Source organism: Micrasema longulum, unplaced genomic scaffold (genome assembly GCF_059751315.1).
Source record: "Micrasema longulum isolate JH-2025_06_02 unplaced genomic scaffold, ASM5975131v1 h1tg000299l, whole genome shotgun sequence".
Lineage (NCBI taxonomy): Eukaryota > Metazoa > Arthropoda > Insecta > Trichoptera > Brachycentridae > Micrasema > Micrasema longulum.
In genome coordinates, this window is record NW_028277503.1 from 190042 (window position 1) to 209975 (window position 19934).

General features: G+C 34.3%; 1 protein-coding gene across 1 annotated transcript in view; it reads left to right on the forward strand.

Annotated features, from left to right (window-relative positions):
• The first annotated feature begins 300 nt into the window (after nt 1-300).
• Nucleotides 301-19934, forward strand: part of IntS1 (integrator complex subunit 1) — a 39456-nt gene continuing 19822 nt past the window's right edge. The window contains exons 1-17 of the mRNA XM_088224576.1: nt 301-643; nt 1430-1605; nt 2131-2400; nt 3924-4062; nt 5711-5798; nt 7487-7622; nt 8216-8412; nt 9612-9774; nt 9991-10239; nt 11254-11352; nt 12189-12335; nt 12497-12669; nt 13977-14129; nt 15265-15397; nt 15972-16177; nt 17678-17870; nt 19828-19904. Of these exons, the coding sequence (XP_088080702.1) occupies nt 490-643; nt 1430-1605; nt 2131-2400; nt 3924-4062; nt 5711-5798; nt 7487-7622; nt 8216-8412; nt 9612-9774; nt 9991-10239; nt 11254-11352; nt 12189-12335; nt 12497-12669; nt 13977-14129; nt 15265-15397; nt 15972-16177; nt 17678-17870; nt 19828-19904 (2753 nt within the window). The 5' untranslated portion in view covers nt 301-489. The remainder of the gene's footprint in view (nt 644-1429; nt 1606-2130; nt 2401-3923; nt 4063-5710; nt 5799-7486; nt 7623-8215; nt 8413-9611; nt 9775-9990; nt 10240-11253; nt 11353-12188; nt 12336-12496; nt 12670-13976; nt 14130-15264; nt 15398-15971; nt 16178-17677; nt 17871-19827; nt 19905-19934) is intronic.

Sequence of the window (19934 nt, forward strand, 5' to 3'; positions counted from 1 at the left end):
TCATAGTCTTTTTTAATAAAGGAGTTGTATATTTTTTGCCTTGCTTATTATGTACAAGGCTTATATTAACTGCAAGAATTTTCCCTGGACTAGTACCTGAAGCGTAAAACTGATGATTTTACCTACATGCAACCAAGATACGCTGCGATTGGTGTACCAATGCAGTGCCCTATGCACCATTAGGTGTGGAAAACGAATGATGATGATGATGTGTTATTCACTTCACGTCATTCCAAACAATGTCAAATGAACGTTCCCCGTATTATTCAGTCTACATCTATGCTATTGTAGAAATGTCATAAAGGTTTCTATGGTTCAGAACTGTCATAATTCATAATTTTAATTTAAAAGCTTCCGTAAATGCGGCTTGCACCGCACGTTTTGTAGTTTTGTTTGCTTTAATTTATTTTACAATTGACCATGGGGGGTAAATGCACTATTTTAGTTTAGTGTCATCTGAAATAAAGAGCCGACCGTTTAATTTTCACCATGGAGCGGAATAAAGCGCCGTCGGGAAGAGGCGGTAAAAACAAAACAGCTCAATATCCTACAGACTTATTTGCTTTGGGCTCGAAGTCAACCGGTGCCCTGAACAGAGATGCTGAAGCCAAGAGATCTATGCACAACAAACCTTCGACAAGTGGTAAATATATTTTGTTTTACGCCAAAAAAGTGGATTTTAAATGAGCAGAAATAAATGTACTATCAGATTTTCACAACTCTGCATACAAATAGTGTTTTTATGGGTTATGTGTAGGGTGACCAACTCTATGTGCTCATTTTACTGGATGTGTGATCTAAAATGACTGGATTTAGGGCAATTTTGGGTAAAAATAGGGGACACCACATTTTATAAAACATCATCTTTAAATAAACATACAAATTTTCTTATCACAAACAACCAAAATGAAATAATCCCATTTTGTCATATAAAAAAATTATAAAACTTCGGAGCAAGAATGGTAACATCTCGTAATTTGGCAGTATTCTTAAAGTTCTCCCGGACTTTTAACCGATAGTTGATTTAAAGACATCCATTATACCATAAAAAATCATCATCATCATTCCCTTTTCGCACCTAATGGTACATAGTGCACTGCATTGGTAAACCAATCGCAGCGTATATCGATCCAGAAAGCTATACTAATGTTGGAGCATCGCTGGAAGTAGTGCACACAAGTCTGGGAACACGTCAAAAAACTTAGTACAATTACATTTTCTCATCCGCTTTGAAATAGGTCAGGGGTGGAGCATTTTAATCAACCCTTGGATATATCTGTTTTACCATTCGTTCCAATCGAATCTCTCATTACCTGTAAAATTGTGAATTGTGACATTGGCTCTTAGTTCCAAGCTACAGATTTTTTTTGTTTAAATTATTAATAAAAATTATGTTTTCTTCAATATAATTATATTGTATGTGTTTCAGCATCTACAGAACGAAAAAGGGAAGGTGTGGCACCAAATGTACCTCCGACTAAAAAACCAAAACTGGGGTCGTATAGCGGATCACCCGGAGAATCCAGTACGGCGCTGGATGTGGACCCCATGGACCTTGTCCCTTCTGTTCTGACAGCTTACGACAGCCACAACACAGAGAAATATGTGAGTATTACTTTCTAAAATATTTATGTTTTTTGAACATGATTCCATATTTATTTTGATACAAGTATCAATCTAAGAAAAAAGACACTGCGAGGAACATTGGTATCTTTGAAGACTAAGCTTTTTAAGAAGTGTTTTTCAATAAGGAAATTCAATGGTTTTTAAAAATATTTAAAATTGTTAATAGACTATTAAACTAAGCATTTTTTTATGTATTGTATTATCAACGCTACGATATTTTAAAGTTTTGTAAATGTTTAATTACTCCGCCTGCAATGTCACTAGTTCTCTTCTGTGAGCTGTCCTGATTGGTGAGTTGGTTTCTCGGAAACATATCACAATACTCTATCCTTGGTTTATTTGAACAAACAAAATGTCACTCAAGTATAAGTCAGTTGAAAATGATTTTTTTGTCAGTTGAAAATACAGGAATTGATTTTGTCAATGGCGATCTATAAAACGAGTAGATCATCATTGCACTGATTCGCAAGCCGCTATTATAAACATTCATAATTTATATTCCAGGTTGGTCTTTTATCTGGATCTATACGGCTCCTTAAAACCCAGAGGTGGAAACCCGACCCTGCGCTGTCTCACGGTCTAATTTACCTGGCCAAGATGCGCCCCGCCATGTTTGGTAACGAAACTGTGATGCAGGGGCTCTGCGGACTCCTCAAGAGGGAACAAGGTACCGCCTTCAAGAGTAAAGGAAACCCCCTGGTCTTCGTCCTGGCGTGCAGTTTATTATATGCTGGGCACAAAGACAGCAAAATTTGGCCAGATGCATTTATAAAGGTTGGTTAAAGATTATTTTATATTTAAATTTTATTTTGTTGGTATCTGATTTATATATGTAATATATCATTTTCAACACATTTCTCTTCGAGGTCATCGAAATAAATCTTATCTGTTTGTCCTATTCAAAATCCTTTATTCACTCTTTAATGCAACTAAACTTCTGAGTTCTACAAAGTTAAATATCTCAAAAAGAAACCGAAGACAAAATTAACTTTTTCATTATAAAAACCATAGAACCAATTATGGTTTACACTCCACCTTCCATTAGAATTCTTAGGTCTGCCAACAAATATTCTAGCCTTGATTTCTTTGATAAGAAGTTGTCTTCTTTCATTTGATTACTTAATCAAATTCAACTGTAACCATATCTCTCCCTCTTCCATTCCCACCTAGTCCAATTGTGTTCCTCTCTTCCTTAATGTAACTGTACTTTAATTATGTTTCCGAGTTCTGTCCATTGAGGCACTATATTACCTCTTCCAAGTCGGTCCCTCAATGCTGAGGATCGTGATCACCATGAACACTTCTGATTAGTCTGTTCCACTCCAGTCTGTCCTCAGCCCGATGAACTGACTCATCAAATTTTAGCCCCGTAGCCACCTTTATTTGGTCAGTCTGTCCATATGGGATTCTACCCCGGCTTCTCCTGCCTTCAACTCGGCCACACATTATTGCCTTTTCTAGTATCGCTAGGCTCATATGTCCAAAGAAAGACAGTATCCTTCTCAAACACACCACTGATAGACGAGTTGTAATATGGAGCTCTTCCAGTATCGATGCATTCGTCCTTCTGGCTGTCCAAGGCACACGCAGCAGCCTTCTCCAACACCACATCTCAAATGCATCGATCCTCTTCCTCTCGTAGGCATGCATCGTCCATGTTTCAGCCCCATATATATTATTGTTGCATTAATTTGAATACAATGTGTCACTAAATGATAACTTTATAGGAAAGAGTAAAAATTTCATAAATCACTAAATATAATATGAAATTTTAGTGTTTTTTTTTTTACCAAATATTATTTTTAAGGAATGCATGACTTTTAAATGTTTTTTCCAAACAAATGTAAAGTACTGTACTACTGACCACCTACTGACTTACCCTGTATTCCAAGAAATATAAATTATTTGAAAAATGTGACATATCTCTTTTCCATCAACAATTTCTTAGTTCAAACTACAAAGATAGATGCTATTTGTACGGTGAAAAATATTCCATCATAATCTCAAACACATAAAATAAAATTTACATTGTATTCAAATTAAGGCAACGTTAATCAATAGTTTTTTCTATATTTTTATAAATTTTTTTGCTCTCTACTTATGTCTATATAATATTATTTCTTTTTTCTATCACACTATATTGTAATGTATCATGTTTGCAAATGCCCATTGGGTGGATATAAATAAAAATATTTTTATTTATTATTGTCATAATATAATAGTCCCGCAATTATTAAAAGTAAGAAAAAAACATGAGGGCATTAAAACTGTGCATGTAAATTTGATGTTGTTTTAAGGTTTACATCGAAGATGCTCTGAACGAGCGCTGGTGGGTTGACTGTACGTGGTGCAAATGTTTTGTAGACAATATCGTCACCGCTTTCCTCACAACCATACCCCCGAGTCACCTCATGCCTAATGATAACAATACTCTCGGTAAGTTCTTAAAATCCATTCCTTGCGCTATCGTGCATGTACAATAGCTATTCTCACATTACGTTGCTGATATTTTTATGTGAGGTGTAAATCATATAATTCAAAGCTAGTAAATAATAATAAAGATGAACATTAATTCATTTCATTTGTTTATTATAATGTTACAATATTTTGAGTGTCTACAAATGTTTATTGACAAATGACTGGATTTCACCCGCTGGGGATTTATTAAGATTCATCATCGTTCCCTTTCCGCACCTAATGGTGCATAGGACACTGCATTGGTACACCAATCGCAGCGTATCTTGATCATTTTTGTTACATGAAGGTAAGATGATCAGTCTTACGCTTCAGGTACCAGTCCAGGGACCATGAAATATTCTAGTGTGAAAACACCCATTTAAATTTTGTTCCCCGAATTCCAAATTACTTCGGAGAGCGAACATTAAATTGCGTTGTTCCAAGGTTGTTCAATGATCTCCCACAAACCATCATTAACATGAAGGATCTTCAAATGAAAAAAAAAACTGAAGAAATATCTTCTAGATACTTTATAGTGCCTGTTTATAAATAAATTTGTAAAATATAAATTAAATAAATATAAATATAAACCTGTCATAAAAAAAAATGTGTCACACCGAAAAATCTTTAGACTCAGTGGGTTACAAATTCTTATATGTAATATTTTTGACTTATTAAATAAACGCTGCTCTGCAGCACTGAAACTGAAAAAAATATTTTACATCAACCATGTCGGGAATCAAACCCGAGACCTCTTGCATGGCAGACTAACGCCCTGGCCATTACACCACGAGGCCAACAAATTAAGATTAACAAATTAAAACAGAGACGGCGAACATTTTAGAGAAGAAAATTTTTGCTATAATTTGTTCATCTTAATATCTCCCTAGGGGGTGAAACCCACTTTTTCATATCCAAATATTTGAACAAACTCAAAATATTGTAATTAAACTAACTGTTCCAAGAAAAAGTATAAAAATTTGAAAATTGTTTTCCGGCGTTGCCTAGGATGTAAAATAATTCAATCAGGTGAATCTTTTCACAGCAATAAAGGTTTCTGCTTTTTAACTTCACTTAAATAAACACATGGAAGAATTTAAGAAATATGGATGCGCAAACATAGACAAAATTGTGAATTTTACAGTGTGTAAAGTGATATCTTAAACCAGCCAGTGACACGTCATAAACCCTATAAATGCCTAGATATCCATATTTCCTTCTCTAAAATTTGTTATATTATTATGTCATTTCATACGCATATTTATATTATTAATTGTGTATTACTAATGCATCATTACACAATTTAATTTTGTTTTCTTTGTTTATTATTTCTTTCAGAAACTTTTTCATTTTACTTGTGTGTTTATTTTAAAAAATCAATCGTGTATGTTAAAACAAATTATTTTTTCAACTTCATTATTCATTTTCATTATATTTGAAATATTTGTTTCTACTAAAAATGACATTTTTATTTTAAGGTAAGAGGCACTACATGCAATTTTTTGCAGTATTTTTACGCAACCATGGAATTTTAAACATGTAGATTTTTTAAATCCTGCTTTTAAAACCAGAAAAAATGATAATTTTTACTGTTTGCAATATTTTATAATCTTCAAAATAATTTCAGGAACTTTATCTCCTTCCGGATCTCCTTCGCTGGGCTCCAACGAAGATGAAAGTGACTCTACCGAGTTGGAATTCACAGTTTTTCCAAGGTACCTTATTATTATTGTTTAAGATGATTTATTTGGCTCCATTTTTGTTAAAATCACCTAAAGGGTGCTGTACAATAAACATTCTAAGCAGTTTTTTTTTCTAGTTCCCCGCTTAAAATTCATATTTCAATTGCTCTAAATTCAAATAATAAATATGAGCCATATTATAACTCATCTTGCAGCTATACTGCCATGCAATCCCTAAACTGCTGTAACTCGAAATATCCACTTTTGATAAAAAACGCAAAAACCTTTTCGAATAAGTAAATTGCAATGATATTGATAAAAACTTTTTTTATATAAATTTAACCATAAGATGATGACCATTAATTAATTTTGAAGAAAAAGCATATCATAGAAGTCATTTTAAAAAAAAAATTTAATTCACATCGTTTACTGTAAACAAAAAGTTGCCCCAAAACTAGTTAAAATGCAGTATTAAAACTCGATACTGCAAAAAAAACTTATTTTAGTTTGCCGTTTTAGTTCTGCCGATTGGTTCGTTGACGGTAAGTACACCGGAAATCTTTCACAACTCTCTTCTCATTGATTGATTTATATGAACTAGTGACGTTGTTTAAAGTAGTTCATTTTTATAAAAAAAAAATTTCAAGTAACTTTGCTGTATAATCTAATTTTTACAGCGCGTAAGAAACCATTTTTTTGTATCCAATTTTCCGTAGGGCTTAAGTTCCTCATTATTACAGTCTAAAATGTAGTCTTTCATAAGGTTTACTACGTTTTAGTTGGTTTTTGGGGAATACTAATAGTAGATACTTTTTTTTTTCTTCTAGAATTAACGGTACAAGTACCGTTTACATTACATACATACATACGTATTTACAGTGGAGTATATACAGTAACAACTTTTTCAATGCTTACTTAGAAAGAACATAATAAAAATATTGATTCCACACTAAAATGTTTTACAAGTAATTGTTTATAAGCTGGAAATTTCAATAAAAATATGTCACCTAAATCCGAATGTTTATTACCCAGCGCATGTAGACGATTCAGTACTGAATTGCTAGAATATATTGAGATATGATTGTTGCAGTGATAAAGTTGAACTAGCCTAGTCACTCTAACTGGTACTTTAAAACCAATGAGGGCTAAAATTTCGAGTAAAAAGAAGCAGTTTGCATTAAAACACACATATTTTTTAAAACTTTGTTTATTTATCAAATTATGATGTAAAAAATACATGACTATAATTTTTTTATAATTAAATATTCTACATCAATCTATTAAAAAAAAAAAAAAAACATTTTACTTAGTATTTTAATAATTTATGGACTAAGTACTTGATGTTATTTCATGGATAAATATTTCACTTACAACCTTCCAGTTGTAGCGAAAAAAGAGTTGGATACACTTATAGTTTAGTAAATGCTGATTACGAATCAATAAATAACTCAAAAATGACAAAATGTGAGTTATGGCGATTGAAGCTCTGCATGGCGGTATAAATCTCATAAGCAGTTGGAGTTCTGGTTCCTGCTTACATTGAAAATTATGATTTTTATACTATGTTTAATTTAGAAAATAATTTATAGTTAGTAGCTAGGTTATCACACATTCTACAACAGCGCATAGACTGTTGGCATTCTAGCCCTATTTACAACAGAAAAATTATGTACAAGACAAAATGTTATAATTATGGTCAACTGTCAAATATTACTCCCCAGATACAGAGAGAGCTATGAATCAGTGGAAGCCATGATACTCGAGGCCATAAAAGAACAGTTGGGAAGAAGGGCAGCTCCGGACGCCATTGGGAAAGGATTTTTAAAGTTGTTAGCTGCTACATGTGGATCTCCAGAGGTAAATTTGTCTTATTTATCTCAAAATAATGTTTACAATTTCAACCGCGCACTGCCGATGAATAAACAACTCTTTACGATAGGTGCCAGCGGAATATTAACAAGTAGAAATAGCATAATGTTATTACGCGTAAATGCGTGATCGGCACCCCAAGACCTTACAAAAATATGGTGATCAATTTTATTACGAACAAAGTAATAACTTACCAATTTTTTTTATCACATGTTGTATTTGTAATCATTACTTTTGGTTTTCTGACATATCTAAATACTTAAATAATGTATTTTAACTAAAAGATTAAACGGGTTGAAGTAATTTTGCAGAAAAAATAAGTAATCGGCATTCCCTACTCTTTAGCATTGGCAAAGTCAACCTGTTAATAGTAGATTTTCACAGTAATATTTCATAGTACCTGGATACCTGAAGTTTGACTGATGACCTAACCTTCATATAACAGATAATTTACATTTATCTTAGATATACAAAGTAATTTTTATATTGGTGTTCTAACCTAACCTAAGCTTCATGTAACAGATAATTATAATTTATCTTTGAAATACAAACTAACTTCTATGGTGATCTGTTTTTTCCAGATCCGCATGATAGCGGCAGCGCGCCTCGAGTTGTGGCTTCACTCGGGGAAGCTGTGGCGCCCGGCACAGGAGTTGTTGGCTCACGTGGCCATCAACATCTCGGGTACTGCAGCGAGAGACCAGGAGGTACTCGCCCAGCTCGTGAAAATGCGACTGAAGACAAAACCATTGGTCAATGCTTACCTCAGCTGCTTAAGGTATTCAAATATATTTTTTAATAATAATGATAAATTATTCTTTATTTAAACAAACCATCGTGCCATTTCTCCGTGGAGGTAGGCAGAGAAGATTGAATGCCACATTATTCTGTCATTCCATACAGACCTCGCTTCCTCTACATTCAAGACAATTATTCTGACTTTTGACATGTCCCTCTTCAAGTATTTGTTATCTTTGGTCATACCATGTCTTCTCGGTCGTCTTTGTTTTCTGCATCCATCAAAATTCTTTGTACAACTGCAGCTCTTTTAACCTGGAACGAGTTCAGCTGATGTTTTTACGCCACATATATGTAAATGAAATTTGCTATCAAACTTTGATGTCTGAGTTGAGGTTACCATTGCTCTTCACCAGAAGGACAATTGCTGACCTCACTCTAATGCGCAAAGTAATATGCACCCTAATAGATTGCACAAAATTACTGTCCCCGATAAACTTTCGTGTACCCACAAGGACCACCAGACTCCAACACATGTTCCAGTGTGAATATAATAGGACAAACTCCACCCACCATTCTCCCCTAGTGAGCATTCACAGAACAGCTAATAATTATGCTGAGCTGTTGGACTTTCTCCACACCACTCCTGCTGCAATCAAATTAGTTATCCTATCCATCGAATGGCCATCCCCTCAATTCTTCTCTTTTTAATGTGTTTTTTTACTCATCTTCACTTTATTTCCTTTTTCTTTCTTTTTTTTAGACTTAATTACATGTTTAGTGTAATAGTTTTGATTTTATTTTATGTTATTTTCTATATTTTTATTGTAAGAGCCCTCTGGGCGTTTATTAAATAAATAAATTCTCATCTTAAATCCTTTTAGCCGTTCTTTCCCTATCCATTTGCTCTACATGTTCAAACCAACGCATCACTCCTTTGTCGTTAATTCTTGTCTCAGCCTTACATAATGCACGGATCTCGACGTTTTTGCATTTATCATCCGTAGTTCTTAATTTTACATTAATGCAATTTATAATGTACTCTTATATAGGAATAAAAAGATGTCCATTTAAGGGATAAGATGATCATGATATTTATATTTGCTACTTTGGCAGTTTTCACTGTTTCTGAATATCAATTCATGTTTATCAAAATGGCATCTTATTTGTAATGTATTTATTTTAGATAGTTGTACAAATAAATTTTGAATACTCAGTTATACCTGTTTGTTTCTCCAGGGAGATGGTGAGCTCCTGTCCATCCACTTTACGCTGCGTAGTGATGCACACCATCTATAATGAGCTCTCTAATGTGAGAAACCCGAACAGTATGGCCGCCATTGCTTCCCTTATCCAGGCACAACCTCAAGCCGTGCCGCAAGCCATGGCTGAAACATATCAGGTAAACAGCATTCAAATCATTAACTCAAATTTAAAAAATAATACCAATCAGGAAGTTCAGTGCTGCGGGAAATCGGATATAAAAAATGTTTTCTTACGCTCAGTAAACATTAGAGCATTAAATTGTACGGCGAAGTTTCTTAAAAATGTATGAAAAAAAGAAAAACGAACGCTATACATTTATTGTTTGCTTTTACCGTACATTTCTCAACACTAGGAGCTTCTCATGCGGCCTGACGAGTACCTGCGCCCGCTGCGCGCTCTGACCCGCGAGGCAGTGCGGGCGGGCCGCGCGGAAGGAGCGCCCGCCCTGCTGGCCCTGTGCCGGGGGCTGGCGGCCGCGCCCCCCAAGGAGCCCCCGCCCGAGTGCCGGGAGAGGATGTTCCACGCCATCGCCGATCTCTTCGGGCTCTGCATCCTGTTGACGGCGTCGCATGCGAAGCATCTTCCCGACTACAGAATGCAGGTTAGTTATGGGATATAATGTGCCCTTTCTCTGTATAAATTCACCCCTGCTGGGGCTTTTTTTTTTATATAGGAGTTGCATTATTTTTTACCTTGCTTACAATATACACGGTTTATATTTCAAAATTAGGATTTTTCTGCTATTGTACTACATTATTTTAGCTAAACTGTTGAAATCAGGAAGGATATTCTAATGTGGGCCAATCAGGTACTTCTCAGCATTTGTTCATGTGCAGAGGAAACCACTTAAAACTCTTCAGGAGAAGCCGGCCTGTTGACAGTTGTCAACCGGCCTTCCATTCCACTAGAAGAGTGTTCGGCATTTTGTTTCCTAATTTGGTTTATTTTACCAATTGCCTGCACTATATTTATCATGTATGATGCCGCAAAGATCTTCACCCAGGCTTCTGCATCGCGCCTCCAGCTGTTGTCTTTGAAAGCTGAAAAGGGGGTAATGCATCAACAGGTGAGAGACATCTTGAGGAGTTTTATCGTCGCATGGGCAGCTGTCGATCTCAGAGAGCTTGAAGCGATGCAGGTAGCTCATGAACCCACCGTGACCCGTGAGAATCTGAGTTAGCTCGTAGCCAGCTTTCTGCATTCTCCTGAAATCATAGGCATGGAAAATTGTAGGGAAAAACATTTTATTAATACTTCCGGCAGCTCCAATCATAATCGAAACTACTTTCAATCAGCACATTGTCTGTTACATGCCTGCAATGCTTTCTCTACCCTCGTAAGAATGTTCAGAATCGCACCGCTGGCTAAGTTGTTTATTAATACCCCAAAGACATCTTCCTCACAAGCAAAAAATATTTAGAATAAAACCAGTACATAGTTTTAAAAATATTGAACTTGGTTGTGGTTCCGTGTTAATGTCGCGGACGGATCAGAGATCAGTGATTCCAACTCCGTTTTATCACTACTTGATTCCCATAATCCATGTAGCACTCTTATTTTGATTGAACCTTATTTTAAAAGATATATAAAAATTTGTATTTATATTATATTTTAGATTTCTTCGATTCAATGTGATGGCGTATGGTGGCTTCATGAATCAGCTGTGACACTATATCGACCCCAACCGCAGGAATATACACTTGCGTTACACAAGGTATTCTTTTATGAGAAAATTTGTAATTTTTACTTTACATTCTAGCCACCATGATTATTCTGAAATCTGTCATTCTCTAGTCTAAATATTAGTTTTTATACTATCAGACGGTTCAGTTTCAATTAGCTTTTTTGCTGGAACATTGTGAATTAATTAGAGTTTCATAAATTATTTATTTAAGTAACATCTATTTTTAGAAAAAATATTGCTATATGTATATTAATATTTAAAGCATTGACTTTGTGGTTGAACATTTTACTAATTGTTATTAAATATGTGTAGATAACCACTTATAGACTTTTCTGTGTCTACCGGTTTCAATCTGTCAAGATATGAAGAAAAAAAATATTGAGAGAAATAAATCTGTTTAAAATTCCTAATATTATTCTGTATTTACTAAATGTTTCTTTATTTTTTTAGGTATCTTTTCAATAATATGTATATATATATGTGTGTGTATGCATGCATGTGTATGTATATGTGTATATATGTAAATGTATTTAATATCTTACTGTACTTCACTACCTATATACCTATGTGGGTACATTTCCGTATTTTAACTCATTATTGTTTATTTTAGTCTTTCTTATGTTATACTTACTTTTAACTTAATTTACATACTTATATTACACTGCTGCACTTGAATGTTTTGCTAATAAATGTTTAAAAGCCCATAAGGCATATAAATAAATAAATAAAACTTCATTATTGACAAATGATGTCACTTACTCACCTTTGAAATGACAATATGAGTAGACGCGATTGAATTTAGTGTTTTCTATAACAATAATATATTAATTACAATAATGTCTACATTTTGTTTTGTTTTTTTTTAGATAATGTTCTTAGAAAATCTAGACACATATTGTAAACTAGACAATTGGCCTACAGACTCCGAGAGAGCTGTCACCTTCAGAGTGAGCTGTGAAGTTCCTTTGCTTCAAAATACTCTCATAGGAATACTTTTCATTGGACTTTCCAAGGTAAATTACTTCTCAAACTCTTATCTTGCAATTTCTTAAGAAGATTTCTCTGTCTAGCTTTAAAAAATATAAAATACTGAGAATATATTTATTTACTAAAATGTTAGTTACCAATTTGTGCCAAAAACCCTGACAAATTATGTGTTTGCAATTCTGTTTAGGAATTACCAGTGACTCCCGGGGAAGCCTTGGAACTTTGCGAGCAGCTGGTAAGAAGGGCCTGCGCCCTGACCACCGAGGAGAATCCTCTTCCACTAGATAAAACTGAAGTGGCAGATTACATATTCCAACTTTGCCAATATCATCACCCTGAAAATATAACGCTTCCACAGGGGTAAATATTTTATTCATTTATTTGTTTTGTTTGAAATAAATATTACATTATTTCTGAGTCTGTAAAAGAATACTCATTTATTTATCGAATTTTTAGTGTTTATCGTTAAAGCAAACACAATATCTTGTAGAGCATAAATTTTTTATTTGAATGACGTATAAATCTTACCATTTTTTTTACTTTTGGTGCTCATTTTTAAATTTGGTAAAAAACTTACACTGTTAACATCATCCTCGTCATTATTCCCTTTCCTTACCCAATGTTTTTTTTTTTTTTTTTATATGGGAGTTGCTTTATTATTTACCTTGCTTATAATATACAAGGTTTATATTTCAAAAGTGGATTTTTCTGCAATTAAATTTCTTTAAATTGATCTAAACTGTTGGGATCAGGTGGGACCTTACCCAATGTTGCATAGCGCACTGCATCGGTACACCAATCGCAGCATATCTTGATCATTTTTGTTACATGAAGGTAAGATGATAAGTCTGAGGTCCAGGGGACTATGAAATATAATTCTGTAAAACCACCTTTTTAAATAAATATTTCATGACATTTTTTGGTTCGTGTACCTGCACACAAATCTGAATTTTCTCCCAAGACGGGAGTAGGTATATATTTTTATTTATATCCCTACAGAGATGAGGTAGAATTTTTTCAAATTCAAGATTCAGGATTATGGATATTCGAGCGTTTACAGGGCTTATGACCTGTCATTGGCTGGGTTAAGTAGCCACTTTATATAGGTACTACAACATTCCCCATTACGCTTATTTTAGCGAATATCCACACCAGGTAACATTTTTGGTTTTTGTATATATGCTACGAATCAAGAACCCATCCACAAGCGAGTTGGAAGCGCCATCTATGCATTGATATTGAAGTTAAGTATTTAATTAGCAGATTACTTTATTTTATGTAGTTAAGACTCATCAGCCGAGTTAAATTAAGTACTAGTAAACGCCTGCAGATGACTCTGCAATTTATTTTTACTTATATTTTTACCAGATTTTTTATAACATTTTTTGGTTCGTGTACCTGCACACAAATCTGAATTTTCTTCCAAGATGGTGTGGATATTCGCTAAAATAAGTGTAATGGGGAATGTTGTAGTACCTACATAAAGTGGCCACTTAACCCAGCCAATGACAGGTCATAAGCCCTGTAAACGCTCGAATATCCATAATCCTGAATCTTGAATTTGAAAAAATTCTACCTCATCTCTGTAGGGATATAAATAAAAATAAATATTTCATGTCTTAATTAATAATAATTCATTCGTGATTAATTTTTTTTTTAATTTCCAGATATGTAGCGCCTTCTCTGGCCATCACTTCCCTGTACTGGCGAGCTTGGATAGTCCTGGTCATGATAGCGGCCCATAATCCCCACACCTTTTCGCGACAAGCCTTTGAAAAGTATCCAACACTAAAAGCCCTTATTGAAATGTGTATCACCAAGTAAGTAGATTTTTTAAAAATATAAATATTTGAATTGGTACAGGGGAGAAACAGGACTAATCGCAAAATTATGATTCTTTAGATAATCACTTTTCATACTTTGACTAATTTTTAAAATATGATGTCCATTTATAGCCCAGGAATACGAGTATTAGACCAAAAATAGCCATAAACACAAAATGTTTAAAACAGACTAAATAATTAAGTTGGAACGATTGCAGAATGTTTGTATTCATTATATCTTTAAACTTCGCAAATTTGACCGAATAACCGAATCAGGCATAGAAAAAACATTCACATTCTGTGCTGTAATCTCTAGCTAACTTCGTGGTTAATAATCATTGAAGTGTTTTTCTCCGCATGGGTGACTCTATTATTCACATTCTATCACTTCTTCACAATATTTTAAATAATCCCACTTCGCCTGTTTATCTGAGAGATTTTCACATTCTATCACTTCTTCACAATATTTTAAATAATCCCACTTCGCCTGTTTATCTGAGAGAGCTCTTCCAACCTCTGTCACAGAATGGGCTATCTCTAGTAACGAGAGAACTCTAGTAGTAGATGCTCGATTGTGGAATAATCTACCGACTAATGTCAGAGATGCCCCTTCTTTATTCACATTCAAATCACGATTGAATTGTAACATTCTGAATATTTGTGGTTTTCCTTTCTCTTCGCTCTTTTCTTCCCCTTTCCCCCCCCACCTCTCTTCATAGTATAGTGTAGATATATAGTCGATTTCCATTAAAAATAAAAAAATTATAAAATTTATTCAGATAACAAATATAAGTAAACAATATTACTACTTAATACAATTTTTATATTAATTAAATACATATATTTACATTAACATTTCCCATTACATAAATAAAAAAACAATTCTTGTTCTCATAATGGGGAGTGACGTCTTGTATTCCTGATTGCACTTTTTATTTTCTTTGTTCATTTAATAAAAGAAAAATATTCCTCTGTATAATATAGTAACCCTACAATATGTTCATATACCACTGATTTTCTCAAATTAAATGGTGTGGGTGGTAAGAAGAAATATGCCCGCCCTTATGCATATGTTTGTAAACTGTATATGGATATAAAGTGTTTGAATAAATAAATGATTTTATTTCTCCAGTAAATGGACATGCAACGACTGCGTATCCGAGGTGGAAGGAGAGCGCGCAGCCGTTCTACAGTTCGAGGGACACCTGGCCGCCGCCAGCACCAAAGTCTCTATTACAGAACACACCAGCCGACTCCTATCACAGGTTTGATCATTTAGTTGATTTTATTCGACGATACCATGAAAATTAAAATCAATCCACTCTATTCGGTACAATCATCATTGGATTTTAAGAAAAAGCTCGATGTTTGGGTGTCACACGAGCTGACACAAAACAACCTCATGGACCAAATTTTCATCTGCGAATTGCTGCAGAATCGCAACAAAATCGACCCATTTCTGAAGCGGATGGTGACTGGTGATGAAAAGTGGGTCACTTACGACAATGTCAAGCGACAGAGATCGTGGTCGAAAGCCAATTGCCGTGGGTATTATGAAGTTAGATTCTCGTTGGCAACAAGTTATCAAACAGAACGGCGCATATTTGACTTAAATTGGATGATTGTAACACTTTTTAAAAAAGCATTGAAATAAAGCGAAAAATACGAAATTTCTTTTTCCCCAACGTATTATAAGGTATTATATAATCATAATGTACTGTGTTAAATAGAAAACGCTATGTCCTTTCTTCGGTCGACACTCTAGATTCTGGTAAAATCTTTTGTGTATGTCATCGATCTATGGACACTGTACCCACAGATCCTTCATTCCTTTTTCAGTTGATGCTGATGGATCCTATCGGCCCGGCCCGGCGCCCTCCCTCCTCAGTGGTGGACTGCCTACAGGCCCTCAACAAGTCCCTGCGGCTGGGCCACCTGCTGTACCGCCAGCCCGCCCTGCTGCAGGACATCATCTCCCGCCAGGGTACGCAGAGGTCCATGCCCTGGCTCCAGGACTTGCTCCAAACCTCGGAACATTCCCTCAGGTAATGCCCACTATTTACTTGGATAGATATCCTAACAGAGACAAAAATAAAAATTGTATCATTGGAAATTATTTTCTCACGGTGTCTAATTCTTGGACGTGTTGCCATTTTGCTAAATCTTCCCCTCTGAGCCCAGATCCTTAAAATATCAGGCTATCGGGTAGGAAACGGGCGCTCTAACATCTCACGGTGTCTAATTCTTGGACGAGTGTTGCCATTTTGCTAAATCTTCCCCTCTGAGCCCAGATCCTTAAAATATCAGGCTATCGGGTAGGAAACGGGCGCTCTAACATCCTCGGTTTTAACCAGTGGTCCCGCGAGGATTTGTAATATCGTCGGGTTTCTGGCACAAGTTGGTAACTACAAATTTTAAAAAATAGATGTGTTTATAAATGGCATCAATTCATCTTTATTTAAAAAGTAAATAAAAATATTTCGAATTTTAAAAATACAAAAAAGAATATTTTGTAACATTCAACTGGCAGTTTTATTTAAATTGTTGGGCATCACATTCACATAGAATGTGTATTGGTATTTCCACACTGAAAAACCTACATCTAGAAGTTTCAGAAACGTTCATTCTAGCAAGGTGTTTATGTGATAACCCTCAATTTCGGCTGAGCTTCATTAGGTTAAAAGCAAAGTCGATTAACTCCAAAAGAAATTTTTTTTTTGTGTTTTCTTGGACAAAATAATAATTTAAACATTTAATTGTATACTGAAACTTGCCTAAAATGTCACCATCAGGGGGATTACAAACGCTATCTTTATCACTACATATCGAGGCAGTATATTTAACCTTTGTTCTATCTATCTTTATTTATTTAATGCATAAAATACACAATTTTATCATAGAGCACAATTATAATTTTTGATGTCCCGACTTGTTAGGAAATTTTGTGTTAAGTCGGGACTCTTCTATATATAAATCAAAAACATTTATCAACATATTAAAAAATAGACAAAATAATCAAAACAATATACAAAATAATAATAATAGAAAAATATAAATAATAATACATGGCAATATTTTATTGATAATTTATAGTATCTCCCTCGGTTTTACGAAGCCAGCTCTACCAACATGTCGATACGTGTTTTCAGGAAGATTTGAGAAGACATAGCCCTCAAATCTAAACGTCAAATGATCTAACGCATGCGTTGTAACTACCGCTATTTTTTAAATCTTAACCAATAGATGGCGTTGAATTAACTGTCAAACTTTAAGACTACTTTTTTTCCACAGAATCTATCGACTTCTACTTTATCGAGGCAAGTTTAGCCTCTGTGAAGTTCTTTAGATACATAAATTGCTGAAAACATTTGCCAACCCATCTACTTGTTCACAGTCAGTACGGCCGTAAAAGATTTTTGTTAGTTACAGATGCTGCATTGTGCAAGTTTAAATCGGGACGTTATAGGTTTTGTCATGAAAGAGGGCTCAATAACAGGGATGGATGATAACTCTGCACATGATGTGTATAATATTGCCTTCTCCAGTGTCCTCCCGGTCCAGTGCCTGTGCCAGTTCGTGGTGGGCGGAGACTCGGGGGCCCTGGGGGGTAAGGCTGGTGAGCTGGTGCGCCACCTGCGACTGCTTGTCTCCAACACGGCCACCATACGTCCCGTCCTTGGCTTCTTCCTGCAGCGCTTGACTCACTCGCATCCTCCCATAAGGCACCAAGCTAACAGGGTATTTATTTAATTGTGTGTCAGAAATATTTAAAACAAATCTAAAAAATATCATCCACACATTACACGCACCTATCCACAGTAAAAGTTCAATAATCCGGATTAATGAGTGGCATAAGTTATCTGGATATGCAAAAATCCAGATTGTTAGAATAACCATTAAATCAAGACAATGTTTTGAAAAAAAACAATAAATTTACTCTGAGGTCACCTTTTTATTGCTTTTGAAATAATACAGTGAATTAAATCCACATTAAAAACTTACATAAACATATCCAGCAAAGTTTTATCGTACCACTCTGTAAACAATGCAACTGTCATCCATAATTTTGTTTGATTTCTGTACACCAGAGGAAAGTTTCTGACATTTTTAAAAGCCCTTGGCGTTTTTGATTTACCAGTTTATTTATTTACTATTTTTTATTAGAAAATCTCCTTTATTTATCATTTGATGATAATGATCTAGTTATTTGGAAATCCGGATACTGGAGTTCAGATAAACGGAGTTCTATACTCCTAACATTTTTTTCTTAAAATTATGTCTTGCCTCGTTGAACATTGTTTCTCAGAAACGCAATAATGAAAATAATAATAATTAGTCCAGTCAAATTTTGTTTTTACCGGAAAAGTTGCGGGGTAGTTTTGATTTCTTCCATTCTGTATATTTTTTGGGGTGCTGAATCCAAATCTGAGGTTTGCTAACAAAATTTTGTTACGCAACATTGAAAAAAGTACAATCAAGGTAAATAATTCTTTTTTTGTGATTTTTTGCTTATAACTCTGAAACTATCAACTTTTCTTAAATAACCTTTCTTTTAAAAATGAAAGTACATAAAATTTCCTACACTACTCAGGTTTTTTTCTCCAACAAACCGTTGAGGCTCAAGCGCTAGTTGATAATTGGCAAATTTCAGCTGTCTCTACAAAAAAGCCACAAAATGAAATTTTTCACCTTTTTTGCATTTTTTCAATGTTGCGTCGCAAAATTTTGTTAGCAAACCTCAGACTCGGATTCAGCGCCCCAAAAAACATATAGAATGGAAGAAATCAAAACTACCCCGCAACTTTCCCTCTAGGGGCCCTTTTAAGCACAAATTGACTGTATTATATGAAAAACAAAAAAGACAGTACATAATGATAACAGTCACCTTGAAAATCTACCCACTCCACATCCTTTTCTCACAAAATTGTATTATTTTCCATTCAAATCAAATGGTGAACAAGTGCTATTTCATTTTATTTCCAAGCCCAAATGAATCAGTGACCTAACATTCCAAAGGACCAAATGTCATCGGTGCTGACCAATTATCGTAATAATTTTACTATGTTTTTTTAAATATGCTTTTTGCTATACACATACATTCATTTTTTTACTATGACTTTAAATATGTTTCTTACTATGTATTCTGTTTTTATTTCGCATTTATCGAGTTTTAAAATATTTTTACATACATATTTAAATATTTTTTATGTTTTTTTACTATGTTTTTACTCCATTTTTTACTTTGATTTTCACTTTGTCCTCTATCTTTATAACTGTTTCTATATATTGATTACTGTTTTTTATTTTACTGCCTTGGAACGGGGTAAATAACCCTATTTAGGCAGTCAAAGCAACTTTGTATAAATTAGAATTTTTTTGTTTGTTATATAATATGATAATAAATAAATTATGATTTCCACAAAGGGATAAATATTAATGGCTTATTAGTTGATTGATCTCCAAATAATGCCATTTTTTTTCAAGAGACATTTGCGTTCTTATGATTTACCCAAATATAAAAAAATTTGGGGGCCATTTTCAACGAGTTGCAAATTACTCACTATTAAAAAATAAGAGCCATCCACAGGACCACAACCCAATTCAAATTTGTATTTCTTGAAAATAAATAAATAGGATCTTTTTTACTTTAGGTCTGACTTTAAAAGGTTGTATTTATATGTATTCTAATCAAAAGGGTTTGAAAATGGTCCTGAGTCCAGCAAACGCAGAAGAACCAACAGAAGCGGAATGGAATGCTAATGTAACACCAGAGTAAGTAATTTTTTATTTTTTTGTTATTTA